Source organism: Takifugu flavidus, chromosome 3 (genome assembly GCF_003711565.1).
Source record: "Takifugu flavidus isolate HTHZ2018 chromosome 3, ASM371156v2, whole genome shotgun sequence".
NCBI lineage: Eukaryota > Metazoa > Chordata > Actinopteri > Tetraodontiformes > Tetraodontidae > Takifugu > Takifugu flavidus.
In genome coordinates this window covers 8,137,005-8,162,491 of record NC_079522.1, presented here as the reverse complement: position 1 = coordinate 8,162,491, position 25,487 = coordinate 8,137,005, and the positions used below count along the sequence as shown (strand labels likewise).

At 42.3% G+C, this 25,487-nt stretch overlaps 1 protein-coding gene and 1 long non-coding RNA gene across 11 annotated transcripts in view; one reads left to right on the top strand and one right to left on the bottom strand.

The window, feature by feature from the left end:
- LOC130522300 (uncharacterized) overlaps window positions 1-2,779 on the top strand; it is a 51,632-nt gene extending 48,853 nt beyond the window's left edge. For all 3 annotated transcript variants that reach the window (XR_008949589.1, XR_008949588.1, XR_008949590.1), the window contains one exon: window positions 1,739-2,779. This is a non-coding gene — a long non-coding RNA (uncharacterized LOC130522300). The remainder of the gene's footprint in view (window positions 1-1,738) is intronic.
- nrxn2b (neurexin 2b) overlaps window positions 1-25,487 on the bottom strand; it is a 460,093-nt gene that overhangs the window by 35,857 nt on the left and 398,749 nt on the right. For all 8 annotated transcript variants that reach the window (XM_057026456.1, XM_057026464.1, XM_057026463.1 and 5 more), the window contains one exon: window positions 1,813-1,984. In XM_057026456.1, coding sequence (XP_056882436.1) covers window positions 1,813-1,984 — 172 coding nt within the window. The remainder of the gene's footprint in view (window positions 1-1,812; window positions 1,985-25,487) is intronic.

Sequence of the window (25,487 nt, the reverse complement as noted above, 5' to 3'; positions counted from 1 at the left end):
CAAACAAAGATTTCAGGTCCCCCTAAAACTTCGACGCAAACCCCATCTGGACACCTTATAATAACATTAAAACAATTTATAACAAACTATAAAATGGGAAAGATAGAAGCAACAAATGGTCTTACAAAGGCCTGAGAGGCCTTTTACACCAGGATCGTAAAGGGTGGTTTGGTTCAGTAGTGACTGCATTTTTGAAAGTGGACCAAACCACCTGGATGTCACAATACTGTTACTACGTCTATTGTTTGGAGCAGGATTGTCTGAAATGGACAGAGACCAGGAAGAAAAAACAGCACAAGGAAGAAGAAAACCTGGCTTATCCATTGGCCATTTACCCAACCTGTTCACCATTTTAAAAAACAATGGTCCTCTGACCACATACAAATACGTGCATGCGCCTCTCTATCTCTGATAGGCTCTTTCTCTGGAGTTGTGCTGTCGTTGTGTTACCCCGCTTCCTGTCTTTGGTTAACCCAATAGTCCATTTGTGCCAGGGTCCACTGAGAGAATCTTTTTTTAGCTGAACCAGAGTTCTCAATCCTATGTTTGGCCCTCTACAGAGCTCTGAAGAGCGTTCAAAGCCATCCACACGAAGATGTCTATCCCAGCAAGTGAACTCTGGTCAGTTTCACATGGACCAAAGAGCTTTGGTCTGAAAGTCCCCTTTATGTCTCTGGACCAAACTCACTTGTCAGTGTTTACAGTCTGATATGTTGTTGTCCTTGTTTCTTTGTGCTCTGTAGGACTGTCACTCGAACGTCCTTCTCTGGAGTGTGAGCTGCCACAAAATGGCTCGCGTTTGAAACATAATCATAGCAACAAAGAGTGAATTGTCAGAGTACTTCCTCTTATGGCTGTGATGCATGCCCCTCGGTCCAGCCACTCTGTGCTGATGGATTAGGATGAGAAAATGCCTTCTGTCAATGCCAAAACAAAGCTACAGCACAAAACTCGGGGATCACGGCTGTGACTGAAAATGCCCCGATCCCGTTGCTAAATATGTCAAGAAGAAGCAATATCAAGGGCACACAAGCAGAAACCCTCCCCGAGAGATTTCAGACATGAGATGCACGGGGCTCCGTGGGGACAGAGATAATCCAAGTCGTACAATTTTACATTTATGGGAACACTTGATGTCTTCCTCTGAACCAACCATGAACAAAAAAAAGAGAAACAGGATGGAAAGAGAAATTCAGAGAGCTTGTGCACAGCCCAACAGAAACCCCTCAGAATTCAGGCGAAAAATAGAACAGCGAGATTAAGGTTAGGGGAATTAGCACACTCCTGGCAGTGACTCACTGAGTAGCCGCCCTCATTAAAAGTCTGCATGTGTAATGTTTCATGGGTGTTTAGCTTGACTTATAAACACCCCCGCGTACTTTCCCAGGGTGAGGTATCCTCTCGCCGTATCCTGCCAAATACCTGCGCTCAGCAGCCATACCTGACTGGCATGCTCACTGTGCGCTGACCTCGATTCGTTAGCTGACTTTCATGATGCCAGCAGCTACAACTACGGATGCTCTCAGACGGAAGATCGCTCGCTTCAGGAAAGCTGCACGGCTCTTCCTGCCTTTTAGACCAGAGCCTGGCTTAATCACCTAGAATAATGCAGACACGCTCTAAATATGGAGGCTTGATTAATAAACCAGAGCCTGTGGAGAGCGTTATATTGAAGAATCTAATTTTGTGAATCCTGCTGGGCCGAGCTAACGAGTTGCTCTCTTTCTTTCTCTTTCAGTCCCATTTTTGCTTTATCTGGACAATCGATGTACAGTCATGTGTCCCCTCTGACTCCGAGGGGACCATTCCTACCTGAGGGGAATCGCTCAATGACGGGCTGGTTGTCCACCTGTAGCGTGGCGTTGCCGCCGCTTCGAGTGAATCGCACCACGTGGTATTTGCCGTCGCTCACCATCACCGCACTCTCCTCGATGATTATGTCGTCCGTTCCCACGTTGAAGATCACGCCGATCTTTCCCCGTTCCTACAGAAGAATAAAAACTTTGAGAAAACCCATTCATGCACATAGCGTCTTTGAAACATTCATGCACATACACCTCCCAAAATGCGGACTATTTTTTCTGAAGATACCTCTCAACTTAACTTAAATCGATTTTGTTTGGCCATAGCTCTTTGCTTGCCGTGGACACAGAATCCTTAGGGAAGATAGACACAACTCTGAAGCCAAATGAACCTGCCTCCCTCTTCCTTTGGCTGACTGGCACTGTTATTTCTGTTTGACTCCTAAGGCCTACTGTATAATTTAATCACTCCAAACAAACAGTATCTAGTAAATTCCAGGCAGAGGCAGGTCGGCCGGTACGCCCATGGTTGCACCTCGGCTAAGCCGTTTAATTGGACTATTGTCTTTGTCTCGGCATACATGCGTGGGAGCGTAATTGATTGTTGAAATCGTGATGCATCTGCTATGATAGATGCTGATAGCAACTGCAGCTGAGCAACCATGAATGGTGTCTATCTGTCCCGAAAAACCTCCAATTATGCCATGTTCAGCTGGCTTAATCTGTTTAAAGTTTTTACATGCTGTCCAACTACGGAGTTCGGGGTTAGCACAGTGCTCTAGCACAGAAAAAACATTCTGGTCTGACTTCCTATTAGACATGATAATATGTTGACGTACCCTTTTAAAATCCTGTTTCAGTCACACTAATGTAGTAATTTGTGTTTTTAGTTGCCATCTAAACCTTCTGACTGGTGCCACAAACATTTGTTGAAGTTTCAGTTGCCCCTTCTACAAATAAAAATGAACAAATGTGAACCTTATTTGTTCACTAAACAGTGTCATTAAACAGTCTTTACATCACTACAGGATGGTTGTAGAGAACAGAAACGATGCAGTAACTTCAAACATTTGACTATTTGTGGAGAGAGCCCAAACAGGTCCTCAGTGAGGAACCTTTAGTATTCGCCAACCTGCCGAACACCTCCCGCCCCATCTGTTAACGCAGAGAATCGCCCACTGCTTTGAGTTTATTACTGTCTACCACCCACTCTGCTCTCGGCTCCTGCCGTCTCTCTGCTCTCCCCCTGTGCTTCCTCTTCTCATTGCTGGGAAAGGTCAAAATCATTTACTGATTCAAGTCTGCCAGAGAGAGGCACAGCTAGACACACGCAATATGCATGTTCTCTGCCTTTAAGCTCCAACTTCGCAGATGCAAGATTTAAAATGGCAACTGTCATCAGTGTAATTTCAGGTTGGAGGGTTAAAGAGGTGGGAGCGGGACTTTGCACGCTGAGATCAGCTCAGCCACAGCTTTTGCTACCTTCTATATGTATATTCAGAGGCGAATGTTCGGCTCCCCCTTACAGCAGATTTCCATTATTCATGCCTGATTAAGCAGTTTAAAAGGGAAATAAACCCCTCTAATATTAGCAGAACTTAAACTAGCAACTTAATTGAGTAAATAAGCGCAGAGGTTGTGTGTTTAGTTAATGAGCAGCATAATAGCAGCCGAGTTTTCTAAGGGGGCCCTAATTCGACGATGGCCCAAGATTAGTTCGCTAAATGTGCAAAGTAAACAATGATCATTGTAAACGCAGAGCATTTAATGCTCCTTGGCACAAGAGCAGATTTGAGTCTGGATTTCTCAAAATGGGGCTTGATGGACTACTCAGAAGATCATTTTACTTCTACGGAGACTTTCATACGTCTCAAATAGCAAAGCACTCCCATCTTCTCAGACATTTAATCAATTCATTCCCATCATAGAGTGGCCCTTGTCATGTTTCTCATCCACTCTCATGAATGCTGAAAGCCAGTATTACCTCTAAGATATAAATATGTTACAGAAGAATTGAATCTTCCAATTGACTGGTATGATTAAAAAAAAGAAAAACCCAGTGACTTTGCTCGAGCAAAGCCATGTGAATCCGCACCATCGTGACCGTAAAGCAGAGTGAATTTAAGTGATATTTACAGAGAAATTAGCATTTGTGTTCCGCAACATCATCGTTTGTTTCGGCAGTGAGAGGGAATACGTTGAAACGGCAGGGAGCCGTCGGGAACCGCTGCTTTGTCAGATATGATTTTAGCGTAGCGGTAATGACGTTTTAATGCCAGTTTCCTTTAAGTGAGGATATTGCTGGAACCAGGAGGAGGGTGGAAAAAAACCTCTCAGAGCAGCGAAGCCAACAACATTGAAATGACGGGACTGGTAGGTAAGTGACAATAAACCCCGGCTGCTTTTTCAAAACCTTAGCTTCTAAACTTCTGCTTAGCAGCACTTAATCTGCTCCAGCTGACAGCTAACGGCGAGAGTAGGAATGTTATATGGCCCCTCTTTAATTCAGAGATTAGCTAATCGTCACTGCAGTTCGTTCTGTCGGTCAGTCAGTGGTATAGATAGGAGGATTCATTAGGCGCTTTTCCACTGCTGGAGTTCCTGGTAAATACCGGGAGCAGGAACTTTGCAGGAACCATTCATCTCTCCTGGCACTCTCGATGGTCATGTTTCCACTGCCAGCTATGACCCCCCCTCAGAGGCAGCACGAGTTTTGATCTCTGTGTAATCATTGAGCGACAGTTTCAGCCGTGATGTCACCCAGGCGAGCCACCAATAGCAAAAGTAATAAAGAAAACAGCTGAGGCAGCTTAATATTTTTAAAACAATATGATTTCCTATAGGTCCGTGAGTTTTACCCATTTTTGCCATTTTTATAGTTCTATCCATTGCTTCAATCTATAAAATACAAAACAAGACAGGAAGTTGCTTTGTTTCAGGGTTGTGTGTTTGTGTATATGATGGCAGATGCTGCTAGGCTAATGCTCCTCTTCTGCTGGATTCTGCATCACATCAGATCAAGCCCCACCCACAGACTCGCTTGGGCCCCTTAAAAATTCCTGTAAATGGCCGTTAGGGGAAGGTTCCTGCAGTAGAAACACACCTTTCGTTAGAAAAGCTCTATAAATCCATCACATCCTTGGGTCTTCTGGGGTCACTGCATTCCTCTGCATGTATGTATGTTTGGTCAGGTAAACATTCACCAATTTATCAGGGCTGGAAATTGTTTTGAATACATCAAGCTTGGTCTATTTTTGGGTGTGTGGCTGCTGTTTGAGGAATTTATTATTCATTATAATAAGGATTGTCTCTTGCACCCTACAAAAGCCCAGAGCTTGACCCAAACAAACAAAGTGACGTATAAGACTCCCTTTAAGAGGAACAAACCTGGAGCAGGACCAGGCTTATATGGGGGGACCCTCCTGCAGAATCACAACCTGTGTCTAGCACTAAGCATACCCTTTATTAGCCTGTGACGCGTGATATTCAAGTTACTAAAGAGATGATTAATAGTTTTTTGCTGACATTTGATTGATATTTAGAAAAGTGGTATTTCTCCATTGTTTTTAACTTGATGCCTAAACATCCAGAGTGTCCTTTCATAGAAGATTCAGCAGTGGATTTACCTTGTTGCCCTGCATAACTGATAAACTGGTTGCCATCTTGATTTTGGGATTTTTTGAGGCAGTGTTTATTTTATTTTATTTTTTCCATGTTGACCAGTTAGCAAGGATGACCAGGAAGGAAAATGGTGTGATGGGTATCGGCTGATGAGCAACTGTGGTCACAAACTCCTGCTCAAGACAGGAAGTGGCAGGAGAATAGCTGTCCAGTGTAGTGGCAACTATGCTTGAACGGGCAAGAAAAGACACCAACATACATGTTCAACTTGTATTGGCACTGAACTACAAATACTTCCATGGAAGTAATACATAAACTACAGAAAAAAAGAGCACTTGAGAAATCTGTCGTCTCAGCCTTTTCCCGCCCTTTTTTCTGCTTTTACGCTCTCTCAATGCAGTGCCTTCCAGTCAGTCTGTGCTTTTCACCACTAAAGAGCAATTACAAGACAATCAAAACAATTAAAGGTGAACTACAGCGAGCTGTGTGGGTAGTTTGCAGCGATAAAGCACCATATCTACAATCAATGCTGCTGATCAAACAAGAAGAAAGATTTTCGGAGTCAGGAGGATAAAAACACACCAGTCATCTGGAAGCTCCCTGTCCTTTTCCCAAAGACATGGAAAATTGGCTCAGGACATCTCTGTAACAGGCAGGGGGGAGGCACCATTATGAAATATAAAGAGCATTTCCATTTGAAATACACCAACACGACCTTGCAACGAACAACGGCGCGCCGAGGTAAGTGCCGCTGGCAGGAGCGGAATGAGAATTAGGAATCGTTAGGACGTGGCCACGGCGGTTCAGTGTGTGCCAGGGTTATCAGGCAGCTCTCAGTGATCAAATTGAGCTGGGGGGGCGGGGGCGGCGGCGAATTGAGTGGTAGGAAGAGGAGGAGCGAGGGCTGAACACAAACACTGCATGATAAAAGGACAGGGGTAACCTTGATGATCCTCCAGGGGGGAAGGTGCCTGGAGTTCAAAACTAAGTTACAAAAGAGGCAGCCAAGAAACAGTGTGTGTGTGTGTGTGGGGGGGGGGGGGGGGGGGGGGGGGGGGGGGGGGGGGGATTGTTAGCCTCAGAAATGCTCTTCACCATTTTAACGGCTGCCACCCACATTTGCACCTTGACACATTTCTTATTGCAGGTGGCAATAAATGCTCCTCGAATATAACCTCTCCATTGGCTCCTTTTAATAAAAATGCTAAATTACATGAGGCTTTAAATGCTTTTAAGATACCCAGTGAATCAGAAAGGACCTGGAATAGAAGTTGGAGTAGAAATAAAATAGACCTTCACTGGTTTCCCAATGAAAACCAGTTCAATTATTTTTGCTGGTGCATTGCTAGCAGACAGGTGAGTAATTCTATTAGCACTAGCGTTATTTCTATATGTTACAGACAGTCATTTTTCATGAGGGATCCCACCAATCACAAATAATTCTGGCCACTCTGCTCTGCCAACGTGCAAAAATGCTCAGGCATGTCATCTGCACTCGGCCTGACAAGATAATAATGATAATCCAAAAACTGCGGAATTTCGGGGGAAAAAAACGGCGTTGTTGCCTGACTTATGTGGACTCCTCCCTGGATAAATCAAAAAAGTGTCCGCTCCCTTGATGTGCTCGCATTTTAGGTTCTCAAAGGCTCCAGGAAATGGGGAATGCTTATGAGTCATGTTCATGTTGCTAACGAAGAAAAATAGCAAGAGCCACCTTGGCGAGACAACCTGCAGTGTTTTATTTGTCGTCTCTGTCACCGCTGCCTCATTTGTATGTGGTTGCCGTGATTTCCAGTAGTCACCTTGAGAGACGACGTCACATCTCTTTATCTAAATGCCGTTTTGTCTCTCCCACCATTTATAGGTCTTGCGTCCTCTGTATCCTGGCTTCTGCTGCTACAAGCAGGGTCGTTTTGAGCGAAGATCGGGTCTCTTTTTGAAAGACGTCAGACACGTTTGATAGGATGAATCGGACTCTCATTACACCGGGTGTGCCGACCGTCCTTGAGCACGCACACAAACCATCGAGGGCGAGCTGAAAACGTTGCAGAGAATTCACCCTTGATGTTGAGTGGCGGTAAAAAAACAATGCCCGGGCATGTAAAAACAGGTGGACACACACATCCATATTGAGTGGAATCTTGCGCCACTGAGACTGTTGATGGATGGTCTCCTTCAAAACCACTAGACCTGTAGGCTTCAGATCCGAATCCCTCCTGACTGACCCGCTCACTATAAACACACACCTCCATATGCAAACAGGAGGGCGTCCTTCAGCGAGGACGGACGGGGCACTGCCGTGTTTGCAAAGCGCCGGTTCACTAATGGACACATCGGTGAGCACTTGTAAAAATGCATTATTTTGTTCTTTTCTCTGCCTTGTCCTACCTCTTTCTGGCGCTCTCTCTCTAACCATCAGGTATCGCCACACTGTCCTTTCAGTTTTTGTTGAGCAGCTCCAGTAAAACCAATGCATTTATTTATCTTAAAAACACATTAAACTCTGTTTAAATGCTTATATTTGCTACCATTGCTTGTTCGGGGATCAGGCCTTGGGTTTCTTGATTGTAACAGATGCTGTGTGAATAAAGACAGATTGAACTGAACCACAAGGTGCTAAAAAAGGTTGTAAACAGTCCAACATACCAAAACATTAATATAAATAAGCCATACGCACCCTGTTAACCAGACTATAGCAGCTAACACCATTTGCCTTTCTTATACTTTCTCTCAAGCTTGGAAAAAAAGGTGAATGTCCAGTATGCAATGTTGGCTCTTAAATAGAATAAATCAAATCCTGACCCTTCATACATTTATATCAACACAGTAAAAGGCTGAGAACTTGAGTCGTGCACCTTAACGTCACAAACCAGCAACAGACTGATGAAGATTTTGTTAGAGTTGCAACAGACACGGGTAACCTTGCAAGGGACAGCGGGACAGTTCACTGTGGAACACCCTCCGTCGCTCTGCTGCTCCTCTGCAAACCTCCTTCCTTTATTCACATCAGCTCATTATCCATGTGGAATTTTCACCTCCTCCCAAGATGCTTTTAGGGTTTCAGATAACAATCTCAGAGTAAATCTGGTGCTCTGGACAAGTGTACTAAATCAAGAGGTTAAAAAGCACTCTGTTTCTTCTTAGCACTTAGGTACTAAACATACAAATTGTAAAATGTTTGGATCCACTTAATACAATGATGTGATTACTCCTGCTTATCGGCGGGCCCGAAAATTGAACGGAAAATGATAATGATGTGCCCACTTCGAAGACAGAGAAGGAAAAAGCTTCCTTTGCTGTGCATACGCACAGTAAAATAATAATAATGGAAAGACAAAAACTTGAAACAAAAGATTTCCTCCATTTGTGTGATTGTGGAGTAAAGTTTGGCTAAACTGTGCATTTTTTAAAATTGGGCCTGGGTTGTGTTGCCATTAACTGGCCTGAAACTAAATAGAATGCTGTAACCTTCAAACAAACTGTACATTTTTCTGCCTCCATTGGTTTCATCGCCTCGTCATTGTCCTTTTACTCCCACAAGCCTTTTCTCCTTTTCTTCATAACCACAGAGCAAAGTCACAAAACGGAGACCTTTTATAATGTGTGCCTCCGTAGCTCTTAGTACCTGGAGCTGAACCAGCACTGAACTCGATGGTTTCATTGACTCATGGAAAAATGGAAATAAGGTCCATTATTAAGAACTGTGGATGATAACTGCTTTCAGTATCAGCCATGACTTTGACTAATTTACATGACATCTGTTATCCTCAAACACTACATTTCATCCACTATAGCTCCCTCCTCTCATTCTCCCCCCGTTCCCTTTTTACCCAATGAGAAGCCCCCGGGTGTGCAGTCAAAGCCTGGGAGAGAGGACCAGTGGCCAAACACACAGGCTAATATTTGCGACGAGCTAAACTGAGCAAACACGGATAACGCCGGCACAATCGCTTTCCCAGTCGCCGGCCGGCTGCCTTGTTGTTCTTTCATCGGCTTCCTGTCGGCTGACTGTTGCTTAACCGAGGCGGACACAATGCAACCCGTGTTTCCCAACAAATCACCGGCTGAGGGCTAAATCTGCTAATCTTTGCCTGCTTTTTCAACATCAGCCTGCACGGATCATTAGGTACATTTGAAACCCCAAAACAAACCTGCGCATCTGTCTCCACGGCTGCAGCCATACTGATGTGAGATTGGTGTAATTACACATTTATTACAGTTTTGATAAGCATCATAAAGAGCACTCACGATGACCCTTCTATCAAAGGGTGTTGTTTTGCAAAGAAAACTTTAAAGTACGCATCCTTCAAAATTGAGAAACATTAGTTTAATGTCAGAACCACAAATGTTAGGTTTGGTCCGTTACTGTCATAACCAGACCAAACATCTCATCTGTCCTGTTTTTTTTTTTTTTTTTTCAAATTTACTTGACATGCTTGAATAATTTAGCTCGACATTAGCACTAAAAATGAGATATTATGCCAGGGTTATTTTCTACCAGTCCAGCCAGATGTAAAATAGACAGGACTGGATGGTGTAAAATAAGTGTAATTACCATATATATTGAATAGAAATGAGTGTCAGTCCAGAATCGAGGCAGAAATGCTCAACAGTGATATCGGCTTCCTTTAGTTTTAGTTACTTTTGACGTGAAAATAAACAACGTAAGTTTTTTTTTTTTGTTTTACTTTTTAAAACAGGTATTATCTATTATTATAATAGAGGACCTTTCCCACCATCCTTTCCTTTGTGTGCCGGCTAAGGCACGTGCTTGCCGCACCTTTAGTTCCTTATTATCTCACAAGAGACTCTAAAATCTATTCATAAACATTTGCTATTCTTCTATAGAAAAACTGTAGTGGCATTACAAAGCTGCACAAATCTTGTCACAAGTTAGCTTCCCAGTAAACAGCACTGCCCCTCAATAATTCCAGGGAATCTGATAGTCCATCTCCGCAACTAGACCCTTTCCAACAATATATATATATTAAGATGTAGTGAACAGTAGAATTTACCGTAATATCCTAATATCCCAAATGGAAAATGATGGTTTATACAGCATTCTATTCGCAGCAACAAAAAGATCTTCTTGTGATGGTGTTCGCTCACTCTCGAGGTTGTAAACTAATCAAGATCTTTAAAAAAGTGCAGTAAAATTGGAAGGGATTATAAAGCAATTTAGTCATTGACGCAGGTAGCTCTCTTTGTGTCCCATATAGTCATTGAGGTGAACCTAATGTATATTATTAGGGGATCTGCTGACGTACAGGACACAGTTTGCCAACCATGTGTATGAGGCCAGTCCAATCAAAGTGCATTACATAATGTAAAATAGATGTTTCATAAATAAAATTCTTCTATCTAATCATGACTGGTTAAAATTCTATCAATGTTTAGACAAACTATATATGGAGTCTCCATACCTTTATTAATGATACACTATATATTGACTCATGTTGACTCAGGGATGAGCTGAGCGCTGTTAAAAATGAAGATGCTTTCCTGCAGCAGATCATGTAAAATGCATGAATAAATGTATAAATTACTTTCCATTTAAGTTTACCTTGTTCTGGCAGGGGGCCATGTTCTCAAACGCATGAGAAAAAATAACATTAGCATGATATTTTTAACTGCTCCACATAACTGCTTAAGTAATAGATGGACACTGTTATATTTTCAATTAATATTAGACATTTCTTCCTTCATTCCACCTACATTATTTCATGAGTTTCTAAAGCAGAAGTAAAAAAGAAACATGTTGGCAATGTTTGCGGCTGCACAAAAGAAAAAAAAAATCCCTATATGTGAAAACAACAAAGTTGCTCGTTGAGACTGTCTGCTGCTGTGATGGCTGGGTGGCAGCTTTTGTTTACTTGACATTATCACAGCCTTAAAACTTCACCTATGAGAATGAAATGAAAAGGAATAACATAAACACAAACATCACAGCTGAAGATGTCAGAGCGCACGTCGTGCTCTCTTTGTAACTGAGAGGATCCAAGACAAATGTGCAGCCTGGCTGAGGACGTCGGCAACTTGTGTCAAATGCCAGATCTGTGCTGTGAATCACTCGTCTTACGCAAGAAAAGCACTCCAGAAACTTTAAGCTTTTCTAAATGTCAACATATTAGTTTTGGTTGGCTGCTGTGATTATTAACGCCGACGTTCGTCGTTTCACCCGTGAGGTCTCTCTGAACGCCAAAAGGTCAAAAGACCCAAAAAAGACAGCGAGGACACGTTGAAAGACATTATCAGTCCAAATAAACACAGAACAAACTTCCAGTGCTAAAGGTCCTGGGTTCAGTGGCTGCATGAGAAGCAACAGTTCTCATGCAAGTGATAAAAGTACATAGAGCCATCGATGTTCACTCTTCATTCCAGACTGATGAGCAATTCGATGAGGACAAAACACGACTGGCGATGGTTAAGGTTTGGAACCTCCTGAATCTACGACAATACAGATGGATTAAGTTCTAGATTCAGTTGAGGCATGTGCAGTTTGTGCACAATACTGCTCACTCCTGAGGACTCCTCCAGTACTATTCATCAGCAGAAGTGGGGGGGGGGGGGGACCCAAGAAAGGGCAATTGACTGATATAAAGTAGTTTTAACTCACTCAAGAAGGAACTTTTCATTCTTTTAAGCACTCAAATCTTCAAGTTACCAACCACATCACTGTAACACACAAATTAGTCAAGGGTATGTACATGGGCTCCTCCCCAGGATGGTCCTGCTCAAGGTTTCTCCCTGTTAAAAGGCAGTCATTCCTGCCACGGTTGCATTTTCAGGGTTACATCCTGGATTTCTGTGAAGCTCAGACAGACAATTTTCAATGTAACAGATTCTGTAGAAATAGAGTTGAATTAAAGGGAATTAAGAAAGAAAAGCTATTTAATGGCCCTGTGATTAATCTGATTAAGAATTTTAATTGTTTAATTGTCTTAATAATAACAACAGAAAACTCCTTCCACATTGCATTTTAAGTCAAATTTAACTCAAGATGTGTTGGGAATTTCAAAGGCTCAACAGGGACCCTATATTAACCCAGAATAAAACTGTGTATTCAGCTGTTAAGTTGAATAGAGAACATTTTACAGCGCAGCTCCGTGGTGTCTTTTCCCCACAGTGACTCACAAACACTGAAGGATCAGTCTGGATTTGTCACAGATTTGCTGATAGCGCTGTCAGAATGATTCTTTAAAGGCTGTGCTTGTTCCCCTTGTCTAGAAACAGGAATCAAACCCCTTCTAACCTCCACAATTATGTCCTCAGAAGAGCTTATGACATATTCGAGATGCAGGTTCAAAAGAGTGCCACCGCTCTCTTTGACATTCTCATGGAAATGAAGCATTTATTTCTTGCATTTGCATGAATTATGTAGGTGTGCCGCTGAATTAACATGTACAGTATGTCACACCATCCACATTCATGTCAACGATTTTTATTTTCGTTGCTCTGTTATTTGGAAAGCTCACAAATAAATGCATGTGTGGTCGACCCACTGAGATTTGACTCCAGCAGGAGAGAAATGCTCCAGTGTTGCTGGTCACCACTGTTTTCCCCCCTATCTTTCTATATTACCATAGCAACAATCCTGTGGCGGCTCTGAATACAGCCTGGGACGGTCCTCACCCTTGAAAGGAAACAATAGGCTAGGGAGGATCGAACAGTTATGATCTTTTATTTTTCTTGGTTTTCCTATTTGTAGTTTTAACACAATTTATGATTGTTGCTAAACTTTTGCGGTCTGGATGTACTGGAAATAGAACTCAAATTACAATAATAAAAAACACTTATATAAACATGCTACTCTCCCCTCAGGTACACAAACACAAAGTACTGTATCCATTTACATGATTTTGCATTTTTCCGAGCGTCCTCCCACGACAGCACGACTGAAATGAGACGATGTTTCATGACTCACACACACACACACACATACGCACAAATGCATCACTACACGGGTTGTCTTCAGTTTGGAACTTCGAAGGAAACTTAAAAGTGCATTAACACAGCAAGACAACACCACCGGCTAATAGGCTGCAGCTTGAAGCAAGCGTTGGTAGGCTAATGAGCTATGGTGAGGTCACAGGACGGATGCCAGTGTTAACGACGCCCACATATGTCCATCTGACCTGGCACACCCTGATGAGGAGAGGACGCCAACATAAAGTAGGTTAGAGAGATGGGTTGCGGCCCTCTGACTATGTCAGTATTTTCAAGTCAGTAATGGAGTAGAGTCAGTATTTTCAGGATTTGTTTTTTTTAAAACAAATATTAGCGCTAATATTATCTACCACATTTGAGATCATCCACCCAGGCAGTGTGCTGTAGATCATCCTGATCGCAGCCTCTCTCTCTCTCTCTCTCTCTCTCACACACACACACACACACACACACACTTTTATGAGTGTTGTTGATTATTTACAGGTTGTGCTCTGCTCTATTTACTGTCCATAACTGCAGACTGTTGGCCTTGTTCAGTGTTACTAGAGCGGAACCACATATTGAAGCGTATGTCTCTGTGTGTGTCTTTGTATCTGCTACATATTGAGTAAAAAAATGCTGAGTCTAACTAGCAAAGTGAAAACATTATTGGAAAGTGGGACCATAGAGACTGGTCCCCATATCTTCAAAGGTTTTAAAGTTGAGGTTAGAATTGGTTTTAGGTACGTTTTAGGGCTAGGGGCTTACCTGAAACTGGAGCTGGATAATGTCGTATATCTTAAAGTCCCCACAAAGTCAGAAATACGAGGTAGGTGTTAATGTGATTTCCTCTTACCCATCTCCCAAATACAAAACCCACTTCCCACAAAGCAGATATTCATGGCTTCCCTCTCTGGGTTCTGTATTTTAATCCAATTCATCCATCCATCTTCTAGTACTTCTAAGAACAAGGTCATGTGGTGGACTATCCTAGGTACAAGTGGGGTACAACTAGGGCAATTCTGCAGCTCTACGTAGTTCCAACATCCAAAGATTCTTTTACAAATTTAGCTCCTATGGGGAAACAATGCAAACTCAACACAGTAAAGACCCCAGGGGACTAAAACCCAGACCCTTGTTGCTGTGGGGCAATTGCTGTCTCTAGTCCCTGTAGAGAATCCCAGAGCCTTACCCTTTAACAAGCAACAGGGGCAGGGACAAACTCCCTTTTAACAGGAAGAACACTGAGCAGGACCAGAGTTTGCTGATGGCCATATGGGAAAAGGAGGAGGAGAAAGGGGAGACAGTACAGGAGGGAAGGAGAGAAAGAGGATAGGAACAGCATACTTCCAAATATTTGTTATGCTGAAGATTCAGAACTAAAATGGTGCGGGTTAGTGGGGTTGATACTCCCTCCCCCACAGTTATCATGATTATTGTAGTCATGACAGGGTGAAAATTGTGTGGGGAAAAACGCCATGAAAGACAAGCAAAACACAACTAATGTTTCATTTTGTAGTAGTGAAAAATGAAAGATCACAGCACAGGCGTTATGTGCACAGGCATTACACGCTCTCTGGTGACATCCCGAGGTAATTGAATTACAGCTCCATGAATACCCAACATCCCAGAAACAAAAATGTATAGCTACGCAGCATACGACAGCCGCGTCTTGGCTAATGTGTCGCCGCTAAGTGAGGCCCTGCGCTGAACTAGCTGGGAAAAAGAGAAAAGCACAAAGCGGTCTATGTTCGGGACCGTGTCAGCCGTGATGTATCGCTCCATAACACACTCGACGGAGTTGATTAAGCCTGGGTGACAGGTGACAGGCCTCCATAAAATGAAGGATGGGTTTTGGAACAATGCTAAATTATGAAATCAAGATCGCAAGTGGTACGGGAAACTGTCCAGCTGCCGGAAAACTGAGTTCTAAAACCTGAGGTGATATTGATGGCATTCCATGCAGCCTCTTCATCCCCGCTGTCAAGTGCTGGGTCCTTTTGGGGGCTTCGCTGAACAGACCTTCTGATAGCAGCCATTCAGAAATCAGAATTTATGGAAAAATCGGCCCGACAATCTAGCTTACACGCATCATCGCCTATTCTTCAAGCTGATTTCAAAGAAGCTCCACCACCATGGCAACCTCTGCTCAAGCATTGTGCAAATGAGACCCGGCACTAACACAACCACTCAGGACACCACTTGCTGCCTACTTACACACAGGATATGGAGAATATAGTTCTCTTAGGATGACCTGGACCTGTATCACATGGCTGTTCTTTGAGCTGCAGTTAAAGTAAATTAACACTTGATGCTTAAAGGCTGCCTACAGAGTCAGAAATTATACAGTATCACTCCTCAACTCTTTATTTGAAAAACATGTCTGAATAGAAGCAGATGTTAATTAACCATTAAATTGAATATAACAAACTCTATAAAGAATTAGTGACTTTAGGCAGACTTGGGCATTTCTCTCCAAACATTCAGTCTGGCTCTAACCAGATGTAGATTGGAGGTCCGTCCACTAGTTGGTGAACAAGTGCTTCATTAACGAGCCATTAAAACTAAAGGTAAATTGGCAACAATAGTCAAGTAGTTAAAGCCGTTTTCTTTTTAAAATTAAGATACATCAGCAAAATAGTTTACCAGATATGCTTGTATGAAGTTATGCTTAAGCTGTAGTTTTAGGTTACCTACACACTTCAGTGCATAGCAACAGTCTCCGGGGATGGAAAGCAAGTGTTGGCCACTCATGCTTGAATTTATGATGCTACCATACCCAAGCTTTTAATCAGGTTAGGAATGAGCTACTTTCAATTTTAGTTCTATTGCTTTATTTTTATACTCCAGTGATGAGTTTGTATGAATGTATTCATTTTGCCTCTGCTAGAACAGTGATTTTAGTTTCTTTGTCTTGTGTGAATTTCAGTTGACCTGGGATGTCAACTTTTGGTTGCTGTTTGAATTCTGGGTCAGGATTTTGGCGTAGCGCCCCCTTTTCCAATGGCATTGTATGGGTGTGTTAGCTTGGCTTTTTCCATTCAAGCTAACATGTTTAGATGCATTTTTGAAGTCCATAGCAATGAATTGAATAAATAAAACAATATTTCAGTTTTTCAGGTGTTAAGTAAAACCCGTAGAGGAAGTAGAGGGATCACAGCCCAGACAAACTGTGGTTACACAACAATCGTGTCTGGTAAAACCTGTAGATAAAAACGCCATTTATAATAGAGTCAGCAGTTGAATGATGCAACGCATCTGACATTTCCCACACATTTTGGAGCTCATTACATGTGCAGTAGCTTAAAAACGCCTGAAATGACGTGCTGCATAAGTGGAACATCCATAATGTCCACACTGGTAAATGTCATAGGAAGTGAAGGATGCTGGGAACTCCTAAGCAGAGGATCAAAAACAGTGAGAGGAAGAGACCTCACTTTGCTCTCTCTTGAACATTCAGGGAACAACAAGCTTTCCCTCTGCTTGATAATTGATGTGGCGTTCAAAGACACACATGTCTCCTCCTCATTAATCCGTTTTTTTAATTAAAGAACAGGGAAAAATGGGGCTGCTTCTGGCTACATGTCTCCTAATGAGCCTCCTCTTCTCCTTTCCTCACGCTCCTGTCTCCTCTTCTGCCATTTCGCAGCACCTGGGTCCAGTTCTGTAGCCTCCTGCACCAAATTTCAAGAAAGACTACGGAGCCAAAATGACTCTTAACCACTTGGATGATGAAAACAGATGTTTGATTTGGACTCGATCTGAAAAGAAAGTATTTTCGCCTCAAGGCTAAAGGCTCTAGTACTGAGTACTATACTAGAATATTGCCAATTTACTATTTATTTCACTTTCACGGTCACATAATAATCCCAAGCACACCTTCCTCTGCCATTTCCCCTGCTCTGCTCATTTCTTAAAATTCATTTATTCTACTGCATAGTTTTTGGGTTCCTTAATGAAAATTTACAAAAATGCCAGTTTCATTTTCTGCTGCTTGTGTCCCAATTTTTACTTGATTCCTCTTTTTTTATTTGGTCACTCCGTTTGCTTCCCTCCCTTTCTGTCGTGATGCAGACATTAAAAAAAATTAACCCAGGCCCCACCTCCTTGGCAATAAAAATAGCGTTCTTCCACCGCTGAATGCAGCCGTATATATTTTACTAAAAAAACCTGTGTTCAAGCCAGACTTTGAACCTTTCAGCGCACCGGAACAGATGTGTACAGCAAATATGGATTTGCTGCTTTAATGTGTGGCCGACTGTTCATTTTATCCTGTAAACACTGGACTTGATTGATGATGATGAGTCTGAAATACAGCGTGTTGTGTTCCATGAGCACAAAACCAGGCTTAATGGAGATTGATCACCATGGTGGCTCCAATGTTAGTATGTGTCTGTTTGAGTTGAGCTGGATATATTTTAGCTTTACTTACCTCCTAAAATCAAACAGGAAAATATATAAAAAAATTGTGTATTTGCTTTCAAGCGAGGCCTTGTTAGCAACATCAACTATTGCTAACTTTAAAACTGACATCATTACATTACAATCTGGGCCCATCAGGATGTAGAAAACAGGCTGTAAACCTTCTTACGTATTGAATATGCATCAAATGTCACCATTTGCACACATCAGCTACTTGGTGAGTCTCCAAGTGGTTAAACTCATTTTTCAGAATCTTTTTCAAAGCCAAACGTTACCATTCTCATGAATTGCTCTTCATCATTTTCTTCTTTAATTTTCCACGCACTTTGGATTGTCCAATGATTTGTCTAAGAAAAATTAACATTTTTGTTTTTCGTTGGAACCATTGTTGTAATCGGCAGTGTGGTTCAAACAGGTACTCTGGGTACAAGGAAACTCCCCCACTGGCTTCAGCAGGGGAAAAAAAAGCATTTGACGCCTTGAAATATAGAACACTGTAGGTAAGTCAGGTGATGACAAACACAAGATAAACAACTGAATCCCCAGATAACCCTGATGACTCAGATCCAGCGCTCTACAGCAAGTGAAAGTTGTATATGCTGGCTTCTCTGTTCGCAGGAGATAATGTCAAATGGTACGACGTTGTGACACCAGTCTGTATGTAAATGCATCACCAGGTGTTTGTGCTCTTTGGTCTTTGTGCTAGCATAAAGAAAGCCCTTCTTTCTTTATCTTGACCTGGCAAAATGGGAATAGTGAGCTGCGTATAGTGGTATTTGACACAATGCTTCTTTTAACCAGTCATGAGTTTAATATGTTGACCTTGGTTTAAATAGATTCCTAATAAGCAGTTGGCTTCATTCCTATCAAACTCTAACTCTCTGCTTTTAATGTAAGGTGTATGCTAATAGCAGCGTAGGCTAGATAAAGCGGGTGACATAACGCCCTGTCAGTGTGGCTGTGTAGCTCGCTATTTAAAGTTGAAGGCTGATCGACAATCTGAAGATGATCTGGCCAAGGAATATTCAAAGAAACAAACTCTATTGAAGAAAACGAAGTATGGTCCATTTAACGCAAAAAACTTTATTTCCTCATTTTTTCCTTGATAAAAATCTTGTGCAAAGTGAGGATGACAGCAAATGCCTTGAAAAACTTTTTTTTATGAAGATATCTTGGACGTTAAGTTGGGACTGAAAAATATAAAAGCTAAATCAACCTTGCCAATGCTGCCTGGCTTATGAATATTTTAGCATGGCTGTAGCATGCTGGTTAACTGCACACAACTTTTAGCTTGTTCGGTTCAAGTCCTTTTTTTCCTTCAGTTCATTTAAAATTCAAGGGGAGTTTTTCCTGAACGTTTTATGGATTGTAGAGGTTTTTTGTCGGTAACTGCGCTATTCCTGTCAGCTATCTACATCTTTACGGCTTCAAATGGGGAAATGACCTTGTTGAACGATAATTTATCTATGCATGGGGGAATGCTGTTAGAAGTTTCAAGGTGACTCGATAAGATTTCCAAGTTATGACGTTTTCGCCGGAGTCGGTGAGATTTGTGTTGATACCTGTCATTGCGCCTTTGGAACTTCCTGGACTGATTGATTGTGAACCAGTTACCAAACACTAGTGCCTAGATCTAAGATTAAAAAGATGCTTTGAAGCATGTTCGTCTGCACAGCTACTGGGAGCCGAGCGTCTGTCTGTACCGTTGTGTTATGATTCCCTGGGGAAGATCAGATTCTGTGATAAACAAGTAGCCACCTGGGAAACACCGGGGCCGCTGGTATCCATATTGGCTCCATTATTTTCGCTAAAATGCAGGTTTGACAGGCCTCTCATTCCAGCTCCCCCCTCTCGTTAGCTATCGTCGTTAGCTCGGAGATGAAAGAAAGGACCACAGTGTCCTAGTAGAATGCTATGATGTGCCCTCTTGAATGTAGCTCAGAAGAGAAAAAAGCCTGGAATCGAGATGTGGCTGAAATGTTTTTCCAGTCAAAGCATGTTTGTGTGTTTGAACGAGACAGAGGGAGAGAAACAGATGTTTCCAAGGAGGATTTTGTTGGGATTTTGTTGTCCCCCCCCAACCTCTTCGTTTTGGCTAACTATTCTTTCCTGTTATTCCATCAGACACGATTTTGATGCTTAAACCAGTGCATCACCATTAAGCTGGTGTTGACCTTTATACAAGACCTAATTTTGCCACCTTTTTTTTTCATTCCTGCTGTTTGCAAGAGTGAATTGTTTGTCCCATTTGCCTTCATGTGGCTGGAGATTGGAGTCCTGACCCAATGTCCTGAGGATGGCCTCTATCTCACACTGGCATCGGGAAGCCAGTAATGAGAGTATTTGTAGTTTCCTTATTTGAGACTATTGTGACTTCAGGTAGCTTTTTGTGCCCTATTATTATGGTCTGCATTGTAATTTTGTCCATTTTCCTGGACCCACATCGATTCTCTTCATTTGTTCAGTGGTGTATTACGGCCATATCAAAGGGGGGGGACCCCAACAAAAACAAAAAAGGAGGTTTTAAGAATCTTTTTTTTAAAAGAAAAATATTCTTGTAATACATTCTTATTCTAAGTTTTTCAGGTGTTTTTTAGTTGTTTTTTTTTTTTTTTTAGAAATTGTGAAATCAATTTTTTAGAAATTGTGAAATCAATATTGTCAAATCACTATTTACCTTTTCAGAAAGGCCCTTGTTCATGATCTTGCATTTAGAGCTTCCAAATGATCTAAATCATATGTCATCAGCCATATCACAGAACTCTGAGGTGTGGTGGAAATGCTGAGGTAACAGGTAAACACATTGCTGGTAAAGTCATGGAAAAGGAGCACACGTGGGGAATATTAAACTCATTTCTGTTAACAGCATCTTATCCTTTTCTCTCGTACATGTGTGCACTAAAGGAGGGGCGCTCTTCTAAAGTCTTCTAAAATTCATTTCCCTTGATGAATGTCAGAATGACCTGTTTTTTTCTTGGCTGTGCCTTCTTTTCTTTTCCTTATTATTCATGTGTTAAAGACACTAGCACAGAGGCTTATTTCACATGGCCTTATCACAGACAGTGTGTCTGTTTCAGTGAACGGTTGAGATAAGTCAGATTAACATGAATATTGTGTATTCACTGTTTCTAGTTCAAATTCCATGTAGCTCAGATAGTATTTTGCCCAAAGGGCACTTCCACAACCTGACAGCAGGGGGCTTCAGACTGATCCTCTGCTCACAGGTGCGGAATGTTAATTTGGTCAATTTAACCTCGACAGCTAGACGTGAAAATCACAACACCAAGTCTTTAATTATTCGGTACTGCTGACGGAGCTACCCAGCTAGCGGTGCAAACAGCTGTAGCCACACACACACCCTGGTTAGGTGTTGGCGGGAAGATTGTTTTGATACATTTTATGCAAATTAAATGTGACCTCCAGCCCTGCAGCACTCACCATTCCACTACTGACGAGGACTGTGAGCGGGTTGACAATCATTAGGGGGTGAGCGGGGGGTTAATGACAAAAGCTTGGCTAAATGCTTTGCGGTTAGGCTGCGATAATGCAGTCAGGTTCCCTTGGCTACATTTCAGAATACCTCAGTGACAGCACCACTTCTGATCACAGCGAGGCCCTTCTGTTTTGCTTATGTAATGGGCGCCCCCTCAGCCCACTACTGCCGAAATGCAATTATAATGTGGCTGACACTAAAATGCATTTTCTCGCCCGTGGACACTCATGATGCTATTTAGAATTTCTCAACTTTAGGCGGGGCAAAAAAAAACCCACCTCTCTCTCGCTTGTCGTCCTACTTTTAGATGGGGAAGGAAGAAGGGAAGTGCCATGTGAGAGAGGATGAGTTGGCGAAAGGGAGGAGGAGAATGGAGGGAGGAGGAAAGGGATGATAGAACAGGAGCAGAGAGGGGGAAGAGGCTCTGGGAGGACGTGATAATGAGCAGAATTAATTCAAAAACAGGGGGTGAAAGGCAGAGATTAGCCCGCTAGCGGCGCGATACAGTCCACAGATTTTCTGCTCTGAACGGCTGTCGATGGGGGGATGAAGGGGCTGGGATGGGCCACCCAGCTGAGAGCAGAGGAATGACAGTTTTAATTAAGGATGTGTTTGGGTAAATATGCTTTTCCAGGGCGATGTGCACCACGGAGAATGCAAACGGGGAGAACTAATTGTTGGCAGGAAATTAAAATGACGGAAAAACAGTTGTGTTGAACGTAGCAAATCAAAATTTCTTTGTTTCAAATTTTCATCGTATATTCTATTTTAATATGCCCCTGTTGATGGGACCTGAAATGAAGCGTATGAAGGAAGTCAAACAAACCAAAGCCTGTTATCTGGGCTCCCGAATTTAGGAGAGGAAAGTTTGTTGGGGTGAGAGATATTTATTTCGGTCTGATCTTTTATTTACAGTAAAGGGAATCGTGTAGGCAGCAGAGGAAGGAAGCATGCAGCGCCGTGTTTATTATTGAACTAAAGCGTGTGCATACGTGGGTGTGGTTTCCCCCCCTTGCTTTATGTATGCTCTTTCTAAAGTCGCATCATCCCCCCATCTCCTGCGTTTTAACGCCGAACCCAATGACTTTCAAAAGTGTTGGAGGACAAACCTCTGTTTCTCAAGCATTCCTCTACATCCTCCACTCCAATGCCTTTATCTTCAGCTCAATCCCTTTTCCAGTTATTCTCCGCTTATTGTCCCAGACCCGCGCTTAAATGCTGCTCTTTTATCTTTGTTTTTATCTGTCAGATCAGTAAGACTCAAGTTCCACTCAGCGCGACTCCTCAAAATATAAAGTTAGAGAGTCGACCAAATCCAAGCAGATCAATAGATAAGGGTTGACAGGCCTACCTAATGGAATGCAGCTTGTGCCCTAGATTAGGATGTTTGCTTTTTCACTTGGCTGTTTTCAACAGACCATGAGGCCATGAAAAAAATACTCATGAAAGAGTCTGTGATTGTATAGGAGGAGGCCCAGGACACCACCAGCTAGCTGCTAGCTGTGACAAGCAACAGAGGCTTGTATCATTATATACGGACTAATGATGGAATGGATTGAAACGTCAACGAAGTCATTATCAACTCTTAAACTATTAAAAATGTTTTATGGCCAAGTAATAAAATGATTTATTGGATGCGAGCAAATGTTTACAGTATTTAGAAGCCTGCCGATTTTGGTCCTTGGACATTACAGCTCTGAAAACATGCAAAATCCACACTTGAATGAAGACAATTGAGCTTGAAAAAGGTCACCTAAACCTGTTTTATGTTGTTGTAATTCCATTTTTTTTTGCATAAACTAATATTGGTGATGTAAAGTGAAGTAAGAATAAAAAATAAATACATCTTTTGGCTCAAATTCACAGAACCTCAGAGAAAGAAAGAAATTAGCTGGCAGCGATAATGGATGACACACATGGCCATTCAAAGCTCTGATGGACCGACTAAGAGAAAAAAGTCTCTGAAGATGTCGACAGACAGCAACTGAGGGGGCCTGATGTAAGACTGCACACACAGGAAGAGCGCGGGGCCACAGAAAGTCCAAATGAGGCTTTTCTGATTACATTTAGCTAAATGGGATTAGCACAGATGATATTCAGTTGGACGCACTCAGCCAGAGCCCGGCGGAAGAAGTGGAAAAGCCTCATAAACGATTGATATCTTTCTTTGTCTCATCGCTCCCACTTTATATCACTGCAGTAGCCTAGCCTGGACAACGAATCGGCCTTCCTTGCTCCGGTGGCACGCTGGGATGTATTTGCATAAAACCGAGCTCAGGAATCGACCGCAGAGCTCATTAGCACGGGACAAGCCGACTTGTCAGCATCTCCGGGAGAAGTGCGCCCTCCTCTCAAGTTAAAATCTGAAGACGCTGATGCATTTTGTATGTTTTTCAGGTTGGAGGAGGTGCAGAGAGGCTTTCTGAGCGAGAACACTGTCCCCCAAGTGATTTGGTAGATTTTCTGTATTAATAATTAAAGCTATCTTTAAAAAAAAAAAGGAATCAGAAAAGAACAGTATGGACCCCTGACAACCAGTAATGGAAGTAAAACCTTGAGAGGGTCTCATTATTCTTCTCATGGTGCTGAACAGATTAATGAAGGGATCAATGTGCACCTCAGGCACACACATTACTTCGAAAAGTCCAGAATCCTGAAACTAACATGCTAATAACAATAATTTCCTCTCCACAATCACCTCATATCCCTACAGTGACAGCGACTGCACCAAAGCAGACCCACCAATCCTCGAAAGGGACGCTTTGATTGGCAAGAGACAGTCCTCAGTTCCGTGAATCGGCACTCAAATCCCCAAATTTCCAGATTTTCAATGCTTCAGTCGCAGTGGCACCAAAGTGCTGCCGACAGACCGATGGGACGCTGGGTTACAATTATAAACAGACACCGTAAAAGAAGTGCGTGAAAAGTCCGTTCCGACCAGAGCCCTGAGAGTTGGCGATTATTATCTCATTCAGGAAAACTGCTCCTCACTGGAGAGGCTCACACACGACGACGGCTGAGGAAGCGAGGCATGGCGAGACAGCGGGGACGGAACATTGAAATGAACAGGAGAGAAACTACAAGCCCATTTAACGTAGCTGTTAAATAGTATATAGATCAGTGATTTCTGGTTTTATTTTTTTATTTTGCTCGCCAAATATTTTAAATCACAAACTTTTTCCTTCAAATGTTTTTTTCAGGTCAATACTGCGTCAATAGCTGCGCTCTACAGCACAGCAGCTGTACAGAGGTGTTGGCGTGCCGCTCCTGCAGATGGAATTCATTAGCACTTCGTCCCCACCAACGGGTGAGAACAACACCATTATTCGCACCCTATGGTGTCCAGACGGGGAAGAGGCTGTAGCGGTTAATGGCAACATCTTCAAGTTACCTTATTAAAATTTCCTCCGTTTACCTCCTTTTTTGTGGTATTTTTGCTCATTGGTTTTTGACCAATTTGTATCTGCATATAAAACTGTTCTTCCAATAACAGTAAACCTTGATCACTGCACAAGGGGAATATTTCTACCGGTACCTTCCACTCTCATATTCATTATGAAACCCTCATGTTTCGGTATTGTGCACCCATTTGTACCTTTGTATACATCTACTTGCAGCTATGCTTTATGCTCATTTACATGTAAATCTGTTTGTGTTTCCTCATAGTTTTCCTAGCTAGCTTGGGTTAACAATGTCAGTTTCCTCATTGTTGGGACTTCTTTTTTTCCCATTTTCTCAGGATAACAAAGGTTGTTTTCTCGTGAAAGCAGCTTATTAATTTGTGAACTCGGGATATAAAAAGACACCAACTTGTGTTTTTTCAGTTTTCTTTTGATAATGACTTATTTTTTTAAGTGTCATTTATGTATTTATATATCTAGATTAACAGAAAATTTTGTTTTCAAAAGCTGACGATCATCCCAGATGATTGCGTGCTGGTTTGGTCCGTAGGATCATCCTGATTTCAGATAAAACAGATATGCTGTAGTGGAAGCTACCAGGAAGTCACACTCAACCCTTTGTGACTGAACACCTGGGCCAGATAATGAAATTTGAATTAATTTGTTATCAAGAGAAAACTGACAATGTTATCCCAAGATACCAAATTTGTAAGTCGTTATCTTGTCCCGTCATCTTAACTGCTTTAACCCTTTCAAGGTCACGGGGAGGGTCCACAATGGGCGAAGGCAGGGTCCGCCCCTAAATGAGTCGCCAGTTCATCA